Raw genomic sequence first — 12508 nt, 5'->3', positions numbered from 1 at the left:
GGGAAGGTGAGGACAAACTTCTTGTTTATTCCAAGATCCAAGGCGATTTGTCGCCACCTGCTGCATAGGCGTAGAATTGCACACTTGCGGGTCAAAACATCCATACATCCATTTTCCGGAATAAATTAAACAAATTTCATTTAAAAAATAATACATCTAATAATAAAGAGTAAATATAGTAAAAATATATCAATTTAAATTCAAAGCACATTGCTCAGGTAAAAATACAGCTGAAATCATTGTTAAGCCAATATAGAAAAGTGTCACTATATAAAAAAAATACATAAAACAACTATAATTTATGATGCATGGCACGTGGGATAAAAAAATATATATATATCGCTGAAATAAAATGTAAATGCAATACATAAACATATACTTCCTTATATATACTTAAGTTATAATCATTATTAATAGCTTATATCATTTATAGGATGTAATTTTGTAATCATTTCTAAAAATATAAAATAAATTAAATACATTTTAATTTCAAGTCTATGCAAAAATCTTCGGCTGAAAGGTAAACTTCATAATATAAAAGTATAAATACAAAGCTGAGGTCAAATATATTTTCAAACCAAGTACATATTCTAAATACTTACAAAATGTGTGTAAAAAATACTTAAAATGTTATATTAAAACGAATAGTTCCATTGATAAAAAAAATAATCAGACCACAAAACAAAAAGATAACATTTTATTTGTTGTGAAACTACAAAACATAGTGTGTATTTTTGTTATTGTTTTTTTTTTTTTTTTTTTTTTTTGTGCTGGTGAAATATTTACAACTCTGGTCGACAGTACAGTGTCTTAGAATTTAATTCACAGCTTTTCGGGACTCGTGATGAAAAAAAAAAAGGGGGGGAGGGGGGGAGGGAAAAAAAAAACAGGGAAAGCACACCCAAATCACAAAAGTGCAATAAATACATGCTGGTTGTTTCCTCCTCACACGCACAAACACACTCACACACATCCTCACCCTCATCATCTTAACACAAACAGATTCAGTGAGGCGGAAAACTCTTTACTACATAACAACAACAACAAATATTAACAGCATGTTTTTCTCTTAACATTCGTGTGTGGTAAAAACTACATTCCTTCATCCGCATGTATAACACATATACATTGAGTCGATCACGATGAGATTCTCTTGACAAACGATTAAAGTGTTCATATTGAGGAAAACAAATAAAATAAACCTTCCAGCTTTTGGATTTTTCAAAACTCTCAAAAATTCTCTCTCATCACTCGTGAGTTTGACAGAAGTCTTCACATCCCTGTCCAAATGCCAGGTTTCTGTTAAAAATGTTTTTAAAAATCAGACCAAGATGAATCATTTCAAATCTTTTTCCACTAGTAACGTGACCTATTATCCCGTTCATCTCAATTGGAAGAATCTTTGAAGGGAAGTAAAAATAATGAAACAACTGAGATGATGTGATTGCACAAGTGTGCACACCCTCTTGTAACTGGGTGAGAGCTTGTGCACGGAATGACCCAATCACGTTCAAACTCATGGGAGCCAGCACAAAACTGCCACTATTCAAAGTGCCTCTGATTAACCCCAAATAAATTACAGCCGGTCTAGTAGGCATTCCCTAGATTTTTTTAAAAACTTTCTAGCAGAAGCTTGAAGGTTTTGTGCTAACACTGACTGGTATTTGGAACTGTTCATAATTCCCTCCACCTTGTTTCAAGTCTTTGTTCCAACAGAAGAAAAACGGCCCCAAAGCATGATGCCGCCAACATGCTGCACTGTCGGTACGGTGTTCTTTCAGTCATGAGCAGTGTTGTGTTTTAAAACGATTTATCATGGTTCCATTATTGAATACCACAAAAAAAAACTGGCATTAGTACAGGCATGCGTAGACTTTTTATCGTGGACATACGTATAGTGTACACAAAATTCTTTGTCAGGATATCGAGGGAGCGACTTGATGCGGGACAAAATGGATTAATGCATTTTCAGGGAAGTAGGGGAACCCTTGTGGGGGTTCACAAGGTTAGTGCTGATCCAAATTAGAATGGTTCCAGTTCTTAAAGATCAAGGTCATTTATTTAAAAAAAAAAAAAAAAAGTGAACTTCCTCTCTCTCAAATACACACAAGTTTATGAAAAAAACAAAACAAATGGACACATCTGGAATGACGTCGAACGCAACTGGAACCAATGCTAAGAAGATGCAATCTTTTTTTTTTGTTTTCTTTAATTAAAAAAAAAACAAAAACAGTTGGAGTGCAGCCACGTTTGTAACCCTCAGTGAGATACAACAGAACACCCCAAAATGTGAAATGGAATTTTAGTGAGACAGGAAAGGGTCTAGCTGCTCAGTACAATGTGAGCAATAGTTAATTGAAAATAAAGTATTTTCCCAAACGGATGCTAATGGACGCTAAATGAAAGAAACATTCCATCAATACTTCTAAAGCACCACAAAGTGATAGCATTGCTTCACAAACACCTTCCTGTTCCCGCCCTGTCAAAGAGCGAGTGGTTTTACTTTATTATAGTTTAATGACAACCTTATTTTCCCAATTAAATGTTAGTTAAGTGTTTGCTACATTACGTTTTCATGGGTCGGGAGGGGAATCACAGTATTGGAGGTTCCACCATCTAATGTCCAGCAGCGGGAGACTATCTTAGAGACACTTGGCTTTTACATTGTATTAATTATGAATAATAATTAGGGTTGCAAAATTCCAGGAAATTTCAATTCGATATTTTTATTCATTTATTTTTGCTTTGAGTTGCAATCAAGCGTGGAGTGAAGTGAAAACAAAAATGGAGCAATTAAGTCAGCTTATGACAAAACAAAATGTTTACATTCATATACTTGAATATGATACTTTTTGGATTCTCAATTCACAGTTAAATCGCAGCCGATTACCGCAAAGTTGGAATATTTCCACAACTCCCAATCTTATCTTCCAATCAAAATTTACCGCTAACTTTCCACAAATTTCCTAGCCCTTTGCAACCCTAAAAATTAAGGAAGACGAGATTATTATTGGTTATGTTTCATTTAAGCATGAAGAGAATCCAGTTATACACGCTAAAAAGAATAAATTCATCCAGTTACAACACAAGTTCAATCAAACAGCCAATCAGAATGAAGAGCAAGATGCTGGTGCGCTCCCATTGGCTGGTGCTTGCTGGTTTAAAAATACAATCGAAACGTTCACAGTCGTAAAAAAAAAAAAACATTCTGTTTCAGTTATCATTCCAGCGTGACAATTATTGTTTTTTTCCTCGTTACAACTTTTACAACAATTTGTTAAAGTGCAAACTAACTAATTTCCTACCTGAGTGAGAGAGCATGTTTGTTTTTGACTAAAAATGAGAAGAATGTAAAATAAAAAATAAAAAACATGATTACAACCATCAGTGCTGTCGCTAGGATACAAAGAACCTGTTTTTTTCCCAAAGACTCTTAAGAATTAACATGTTGTGCACTGCTGATGTAGATGAAGGTTGTCAATATTGTGAGAGAAATAATCTACTGTCAAGAAAGGGTCTCTGATGAATCGCTGCAATGCATGCTGGGACTTGTAGTTTTCTTAACATAAGGGTCGCTTTCCAGGTAAAGTGGATTTAAAGAGCTTTAAAACAAAATACATCTTTAAAAAAACATACTGTCTTCATATTGTTCTTATGATTCTAATATTTTTTTGTTGTTTCAGTACCGTTGTTAGATTTTATATTTGTGCTGTCATTTGTGCTGGAATGATTTTAAAGACATGTTAGTAACAGGGGGAAAAAAAAAAAAAAAGGGAAACTCAAGCAGTGTTGTCACTATATTTACAAAAGCTAACAATGCTGAGTGGTGACGGTAATGTTTGTTTTGAGTCTACGATACTGTAAAATTCTTCATATAACCGTTTTGACTTGACTTGTGCGAGGCGGCGCAGAGGAGGGGTTGAGATGCTTTGAAATGCTTGGCTACACGTCGTCGGCCGGCAGGTCCGGAATGGTGGTCTTGGTTCGTGTGAAGAACGCCATCTTCTCTCTGGAAATGCACACCACGCGAGACAAGGCAATAAGATGGCAGCAGGGGTGACAATTTGTACTTCAAAATAGGCAACTGGTTCCACTAAATGCGCAAGAAGGTGCACTCTGCTTGGTTTACCCGCTCGTCATGTACAATACTCCAACCCCAAGTCCAATGAAGTTGGGACGTTGTGTTAAACATAAATAAAAACAGAATACAATGATTTGCAAATCATGTTCGACCTGTATTTAATTGAATACACTACAAAGACAAAATATTTAATGTTCAAACTGATCAACTTGATCAGTTTGCAAATAATCATTAACTTCGAATTTTATGGCTGCAACACGTTCCAAAAAAGCTGGGACAGGTGGCAAAAAAGACTGAGAAAGTTGAGGAATGCTCATCAAACACCTGTTTGGAACATCCCACAGGTGAACAGCCTAATTGGGAACAGGTGAGTGCCGTGATTGGGTAGAAAAGGAGATTCCCTGAATTGCTCAGTCATTCACAAGCAAAGATGGGGCGAGGTTCACCTCTTTGTGAACAAGTGCGTGAGAAAATAGTGGAACAGTTTAAGGACAATGTTCCTCAAATGTACAATTGCAAGGAATTTAGCGATTTCATCATCTGTGGTCCATAATATCATCAAAAGGTTCAGAGAATCTGGAGAAATTACTGCATGTAAGCGCCATGGCCGAAAACCAACATTGAATGCCCGTGACCTTCGATCCCTCAGGCGGCACTGCATCAACAAACGACATCAATGTGTAAAGGATATCACCACATGGGCTCAGGAACACTTCAGAAAACCAATGTCAGTAAATACAGTTCGGCGCTACATCCGTAAGTGCAACTTGAAACTCTACTATGCAAAGCAAAAGCCATTTATCAACAACACCCAGAAACGCCGCTGGCTTCTCTGGGCCGAGCTCATCTACGATGGACTAATGCAAAGTGGAAAAGTGTTCTGTGGTCCAACGAGTCCACATTTCAAATTGTTTCAAGTTGTTTTTGGAACTTGTGTTTGGAAATTGTGGATGTCGTGTCCACCGGGCCAAAGAGGAAAAGAACTTTCAGGACTGTTATGGACGCAAAGTTCAAAAGCCAGCATTTGTGATGGTATGGGGCTGTGTTAGTGCCAATGTCATGGGTAACGTACACATTATTTGCTAAAAAGAATAAAGTTTATCTGTTTGAACATTAAATATCTTGTCTTTGTAGTGTATTTAATTAAATATAAGTCGAACATGATTTGCAAATCATTGTATTCTGTTTTTATTTATGTTTAACACAACGCCTCAACTTCATTGGAATCGGGGTTGTACAAAGGCTCTTACTTAAAACAAAAAAGAAATCCCGTTTTGATCTGTTCCGCAGTTCCGCTTCACGTTTTGTTCTTTTAAAAACTTGGGAATGGCAATGTTGTAATGACACTGCGGAAATTACATGTATCATAGTTATTATTATTGTTGAATCATATTATTATTATATTGTTATTATTTGATGTTACAATAATGTATGTCATAGAAACAAGTGAGGCTATGTTTGACATAGCCTAAAAACCATCAAGTATGATTTGTCTTTCCTCCTCAAGACAGGAACCGGGCGTCCCTCAAAATAAGTTTGTTCCTCTGACCTGAAGGTCTGCACCTCGGGCACCTCCTTGCGGCTGCGTCCTCTGATCTTGTGGACGTCCTTCGCCGCCGCCCTCATCATCTTCTCCACCCGCTTCTCCTGCAGCTGCTCCTCGTGAGTCTGCGCCACACAACCGCAAGGTTAGCATGTCAGCCCGGAGCATTTATTTCAGGTCGGTGGACAGAAACATTACACAATAGTGAACGCTCACCTGTTTCTCTGCGTGCTTGAGGAGGAGACGGAAGCGCTCGTCTTCTCTGACCCAGGCGGGCAGCTCGCGCCGGCCCTGTTGCCGCGCTGTCTCCAGCTGCGCCTGGAGTTCGCGCAGCACGTGCAGCTCCTGAGCCAGACGCGACTGGCGGGTGCGGGACACCTGCAGGTCCAGCTCCAGGTCCAGAGAGGTGCGCAGCAGGCCATCCAGACCTTTGACCTGCACGGGAGGCTGGAGGACACAAGTTTGTTTTTGAGAAGTTCGTCAGGCTGTCATTGCAAATGAGAATCTGATCTCAATTGCCTTACCTGGATAAATAAAGGTTAAATGATTAAATAGTAACATTAAGGATGTTCGCCATCCTCTTTTATAGGGCAAGGGACAATAATTTATCAAAAAAATGGCCATAGAAGTTGTAGAAGAAATTGTATTACAAATATACTGTATATTAGTGTTTCTTAAGAGAAAGAATCACTGAATTAAATGTTCTAACTGTGCATAATGTTACAGTGGTTTGAATGTTTTTTAAATTCAGTACAGTACATTTGTTAAATTCAGCTCAGTTGTATTTAACTTTTAAGTAAAAAAAAATTTGAATTTCATATTTTAGAACCGTTTGTTTTCAAATGTTTATTTAGGCACTATTTTTTTATTTAATTTTTATGGGCAATACATTTTAATGGAATTATTATTTCGTTTTTTACATCTTACATTTAACCGCAGTGTTAATGTTGAAATGTTTGTTTTTGATTAAAATTGAGCCGGCTAAGCTACTGAATTTTTATGTTGGTGATACTCGGAGGACCAAATATTTTTTTCAGATGGTACTTGGTGTAAAAAGTTTGAGACCTACCATTGTATATAATTTCTATAAATATAAAGATAAAAATCTGGAAAAAAAGTTAAGTAAATGAAAAAATGTTGTAACACGCAATGACTGTTATGTTGTTTTTTGTTGTTTTTTTTAAATGTAACTATTAAGAAAAGTGCAATACAAATTTGATTTATTGTAATTTCTAAGAGTGACACAAAGTAAAATTTTTATGACATAAATATGTATATTTTATTGAAATCTAATACACAAATGGGAGAAACAATTACTGCATCTCTATCAAACCTCAACCGATTACACTTTTTAATTGTTGAATCAAATCGAATTGGGATTTGATCCAGATTTTTAGGATAATGTAAATACAACAATATAAATACCATTTAACATGTTCACACGCATATATTAATCATCGCTTTCAAATCTCATTCAAGTTGACATTTCTTGTGTTTACAAAATGATGTTACTGCATCTTGCATGCAGTACTGCTTCACTTTTGAATAAAACCAAAATCAATTAGTAAAAAATGTCAACAAATGCAAGTTTACCTTGTCATTATAATGTATTATTTATCAAATATACGATGAAAAACAATTTAATCAATTTTGGAATGTGTTAATTAAGTGACATCTTGGCAGAGTTCTACACTGAATCCGTTTTTTTGCCTGACTGATTCCACGGTGTATTAGCTTAATATTTCTGATGTCGCGCTTTGTACCTTCTTCATGCGCATGCTGCGTCTCTCCGAGGCGTTTCGCACAAACGGAGACTTCTTGGAGAGTGTGGAGCTGTCGCTGTCACTCCGGTTGATCTGCGAGCAGACAGATGAACGAGCTGCAGCCGAGCACTGGTCCTCGTCGCTCTTACGAGTTAGCTTACCCTGCAGATGTACTGGCTCTGCGGTCCCGGGGAGAAGGTCTTGGAGCGGATGATGGCGTTTCCCCGCATGAAGGCATGCTGCTGGGAGAGGTCGGCGCGCCGTTCCTTGGGCCGGACCACCGAGTGGTGACTGGATGAAGACAAGCCGTCCATGGTCGTCTCCTTGTTCACCTTAGCCAAGCACAAACGCGTTAAGAAGGGGGAGCAGAATTATGCTCTCCGTACATGGACTTTTTGCTGAAAGGGTAGTAAAATCCAACAAGGCCTGAGGATTTAATAGTTTTTTTTGTTTTTTTACCTTTTCTTTAATGGGAGCTAGAGGGAGCACTTTGGGCTCCCTTTCCTCCTCCTCCTCCTCCTCCTCCTCCTCCTCTTCCTGCTGCTCCTCCTCTGCCTCCCATTGGCCGGAATTAGCGTAGAATAGGTCTCCTTCCTCTAGAGGCTCCGGACCCACAGCGCAGAGTTCTTCCTCGTCGTTAAACACCTCCAGCAGGTCGCCATGCCTGAAATTGGAGTTAGATGTAAGAATTGAGGCAGGCCAGTAAACAAAAATAATTTAAAAAACACGAATAAAAAATGACTGCTAATGGTGTCTAAAATGTAAATGTTAACTACTTAAAAGGAGACAGTTAATGCATTTTTCCACGACAACTTTAAACAGTCTATGACATATTTGCTTATAGAGCAAGTGAGCAACTGTAAACCTTGGACCATATACTGCTGAGCCAATGGAGAGTATGGGTTTCGTTACCATGACGACCACAGGGCTGAGCCTGAGACTTGCAACTGGAGAGGCCTCTTCTTGTGGGAACAGTGCCCAGAGTTTGAGGGGTCAAAAGTGAGCTCCCATAAAGGCAATAAAAGCATTTTCACTCATGGAGGCAGCACTTCATCTACTACACGGTGTGTTTGTGGCACATGGAAACATCACCAAACACTAATTCGCTTTGTATACAAGTCATTAAAAAAGGACACTTTCCATAAGATGTCCCCTTTAATGCATGTCTTAAAATGTTTTGGAAATTCACGCAGCTTTATTTACATTCGGAAACAGGCCCGGCGGCATTCCGACCTCACGTTCCAGAGCGTTTTGTCATCCCACAAACATTCCCGACCCGGCGGCTCCTGTTCCCTTCACATTTGCTCTCGTGTAAACAGGAATAAGTATTTACCGCAGAAATGCCCGACACGGTGATGACAATGTTTCACAAAAAGACAGTAGCGGTGTGGCAGTCGGTGCATCACATTGTCGACACAACAGGTTCTGACTAGAACTCACCATGTTTCCTCATCGCCCGGAAGTCTAGCACTGCTGGAAGATCTGATCTGAAACACACAACATTTTAACGTTTAGTCGTTTGAGACAATACTCACAAGGATATATTCTTTATCCTCTGGGAAAAACAACTAATATTACTGCAGTTTACTGAGCACTTGTGACCGTCATATATCATACAGACCAAGAGATTCACACCAGAAGGGGCTACACAATGAATGCATGAAACCATGATCATTTAGGGATTTATGAATTTCAAACTTAATATGCAAGTGTGGTCATGGAATGACTCAAACTCGTAAGTCAAGGTACCACTGTATTCTATTTTCCCTGGTTTTGAGCGTTCAAATCTACTTGTAATTGGTTGCTCCACCACCATTTTTTTCCCAATTAAAAGTAGTATATCTTCCAAGAATGACAAATCAACTCGTGCGCAGCCTACGCTAAGATCGCATTAGCTCTTACCGTGCCCAAGGCACCGGCTGCACCCCTGTCCTTGCCCTTGCCACTGACATCCGGGAAGAAAGCATGACTCAGCAGGTTGTACCATGTAGTTCTCCTCTCCTCCGAACAGTTAACGTCAGCCAGGCTGATCTGGGCTCCCGCCTGTGAAAGACGGGGGGGAAATAAAAATACAAATGCTTTTTATACTGAATATAAAACTAACAAGATTTTCTGTGGGTACTCCGGCTACCTCCCGACAGTGGTGGGCTGTCGGAGGACACGACAGGACTCACCAGACATTGTTCGTGGCCCGACTTGCTCGTGTCACACACGTCCACCCTCAATGTCTTCTGCCGCAGTGCACTGTGGGACAACTGCACGCCGAACACCTCGTTGAAGTCCACGACGTCCTGTGGCAGGTAGGCGCGTGTTCGGAACAGGCAGCGGGTCGTTTCCACGCAGGGGAGCACCGCCACGCGAACGTGCCTGCGTGTAGCGTCACGCGTTAGCTTTTTCAGCGACGTAGGAAATTACGTGCCAAGAACCCATTGAAACTACTACTGCTTTGGTACATTTTCTCATCTGGCGGAAGGCAGAGGGCACTGCAGTTTGACAGCCGCATGACGGAGACAGTGAAGCGCAGGTCCCGCGGCTCGTAGCGGAAGCCAAGCTGCACCTGAGCGCAGCCCAGAGGCAGCCTCTCCTCATCGGAGGCCAGGAGGAGGTCAGCAGGGAGGCCCAGCCTGGAGGAAACACAAACATAACACATAAACACAATTTTTTTTTTTTTTTTAAAAGAATCCTGACATAACACATTTTAAAGGAGACATATTATGGCAAATTCACTTTTTATTGCTTGTATACAAACAGATACGTCTCTGGAGTGCCTGCCTATCCATGAAGTGTGAAATGAGCCAAATAAATCTTTTAACTGGTTAGGAATAACTGATATAGTGTATGAACTACTAAAACGACCTGAATTAAACTAAACAAGTAATGTGTATAAATAAGGCAGAATGTCGCCTTTAAAGCACATAAGGGTGGTTTGGTATTAGTACCTGCGCTCAGAGGGTTCATACACGCCACTGTCACCAGCGACAGACTCGTCGGACACAGCCGAGATCACTCCCATCTTCTTTGGCCCCGCTGTCGTCACTTGCAACTCTGGAGCTGAAAGCGTGAAAAAAGGTGATTGAGTGATTGTACCGACAGATTAAAAGCGCACGGGCCGTTTTGCTTGAAAAGATAGATTATGTATTTAAATGGAGTCTCAACTATATCGCAGCTTTTTAAACGATTGCTTTTTATGGGTGTAAAGTATACAGGCAGGTCGAATTTAGAGTTGCGCACCTTCAGCGTACTACTAATACGTTGTACATACCAGGAAGAACTGAGCGCTATCAGAAGTAGATGCAGCGTAATTAAAAGCAATCTGAAGAGGCAGGGAATCCCCTGCTATTGCAGTAATAGTCATTTCCTATAGCGCAAGGAGAATATACAGTAAGCCTGTGAGTAATGCTGTACTGTATGGTTTGGGTGAACATTTTGGTATTTAACTATAGTATGTATATATTTTTTTGTTGAATGTGATGCTGCTCTGTGTGTGTTTAACTAGAAATTGTTTGAAATTTTTTAAATTAACAAATTCCTTGCATATTTCCATTAGCCCATCTTTGGCGTTTCGAATTATATTTGCATTCAGCTATCAGACGTTCATTATTATAAGGTTTGGATGAACATTTTGGTATTTAGATATACAATATTTAATTCTATTTTGTTTTATGTGTCAGTTTTACAGTAAACTTGAAAGGGGAGTGAAAATCAGCTTGAAGCAAGCAGACTTTGCATCTTTGGAGAACTGTGCGAGTGAGCGTCTTCTTTTCATTTCCTCAAAGTGACATTATACGACAGTCTCCCATTTCTTCACAGCAAAAGACTGAACACAGGCCCTAAGAAATACTTTGAAAAGTGTGTTAAAATAAGTTTAAATGTCTTTTAAGGAGGTGTGAGGAGTTTTTTAAAAAAAGAAAAAAGAAAAACTTTTTATATGGTCTCTCTCTGTATTGGGGTGGGTCTGGCACGTATCCCCAGTGATAAATACGGGTTCACTGGTCAAGCGTTTTACCTTTCAGCTCCTCAGCCAGCACACAACTGCATTTCTGCTTCTCCTCCAGCCCACTGGGGGCGCCGCGCTCCACCTGCTGCTGCTGCTCCTGGGAGTCCAGCCTGAGGTCCAGCTCCGTTAGTCTGCTCTGAAGCTCCAGATCCAGGCTTACCCCGGCAGGCCCCGCTTGGCCGGCAAAGGTCTCCCCGGACAGGAAAGTAATGTCCGTGACCAGCGGTGAGCACGGCGGCGAGAGCGAGGAAAGCGATGAGCGCGGTGACAAAGAGCTCATGGAGTGAGGGGTCTCTGAGAGTCTGAGTGCTTGAATCCTGGATGGTCCCACCTCTCCTCCAGAAACTCCTACCACACCCTTGTTAGTGTCTCCACCCAGCCCTGGTGTTTGGCCTTCGGGCCTTTCGGCATCCCTCTCGTCACCGCCCGTCACCACTTCGTGTTCATGTATGGTGGTGATGGAGTTGGAGGGCCGGTAGCCCACCTGGCCGCCCTCTTGCAGGAGGCTATCTAGCTTGTTCTGAAAGTCCGGGTCGGCCAGCTCCGGCTGCTCCAGGTAGATGTCGGTGAAACTGAGGGAGGAGGTGGAGCCCAGGCTGGAGGTGGTGGCCAGCGAGCCGCGGCTCGAGGTTAGTGAGCCTCGACTGCTGCCGGACGAACACGACAACGTGCTGGCGGATAGGCTGCATGAGACACACACAATGAATATAATGTTGCATTTACTGGAAGTATTAAAACATCGACAGTACTTTTATGGAATGGATGTGTGTAGAAATCATAAACACGTGCAATATCACAGTGTTTTCTGCAGGTGGCAACAGAGAGACTGAAAGAGTCACAGAAAGGCATAGCAGTGGACTTCCTTGGATAGTTTAATGGCTCGAATACCTGTAGTGAGTTCTCGTCTTCAGCTGCTTGTTAGAGAACAGCAAGTTGTAGACGTTCAAAAGTTTAAACAAGGTCAAATTTGGTTCACCTGTACCGCTTATAGTGCATTATTCCTGAGATTTCACCTAAAAAAAGAGAATATCACTAACCTTTTGTGAGTAGTATATATGAAAAAAAATGTGGGAATGAGTATTTAATATGTGCATAGAAATATATTGTGTAAATTGGACATTGCT

General features: G+C 40.4%; 1 protein-coding gene across 1 annotated transcript in view; it reads right to left on the bottom strand.

Annotated features, from left to right (window-relative positions):
- Window positions 1-684: 684 nt before the first annotated feature.
- wwc1 (WW and C2 domain containing 1) overlaps window positions 685-12508 on the bottom strand; it is a 32526-nt gene continuing 20702 nt past the window's right edge. The window contains exons 11-22 of the mRNA XM_061702540.1: window positions 11394-12067; window positions 10327-10438; window positions 9841-10011; window positions 9562-9754; window positions 9290-9430; window positions 8828-8874; window positions 7847-8051; window positions 7549-7719; window positions 7388-7480; window positions 5841-6071; window positions 5631-5749; window positions 685-4009 (exon numbers count right to left, since the gene is read on the bottom strand). Coding sequence (XP_061558524.1) covers window positions 3943-4009; window positions 5631-5749; window positions 5841-6071; window positions 7388-7480; window positions 7549-7719; window positions 7847-8051; window positions 8828-8874; window positions 9290-9430; window positions 9562-9754; window positions 9841-10011; window positions 10327-10438; window positions 11394-12067 — 2224 coding nt within the window. The 3' untranslated portion in view covers window positions 685-3942. The remainder of the gene's footprint in view (window positions 4010-5630; window positions 5750-5840; window positions 6072-7387; window positions 7481-7548; window positions 7720-7846; window positions 8052-8827; window positions 8875-9289; window positions 9431-9561; window positions 9755-9840; window positions 10012-10326; window positions 10439-11393; window positions 12068-12508) is intronic.

Source organism: Phycodurus eques, chromosome 17, assembly GCF_024500275.1.
Source record: "Phycodurus eques isolate BA_2022a chromosome 17, UOR_Pequ_1.1, whole genome shotgun sequence".
Taxonomy (NCBI): domain Eukaryota; kingdom Metazoa; phylum Chordata; class Actinopteri; order Syngnathiformes; family Syngnathidae; genus Phycodurus; species Phycodurus eques.
The sequence above is the reverse complement of the archived record's forward strand: the minus strand, read 5'-3'. Positions and strand labels throughout refer to the sequence as shown.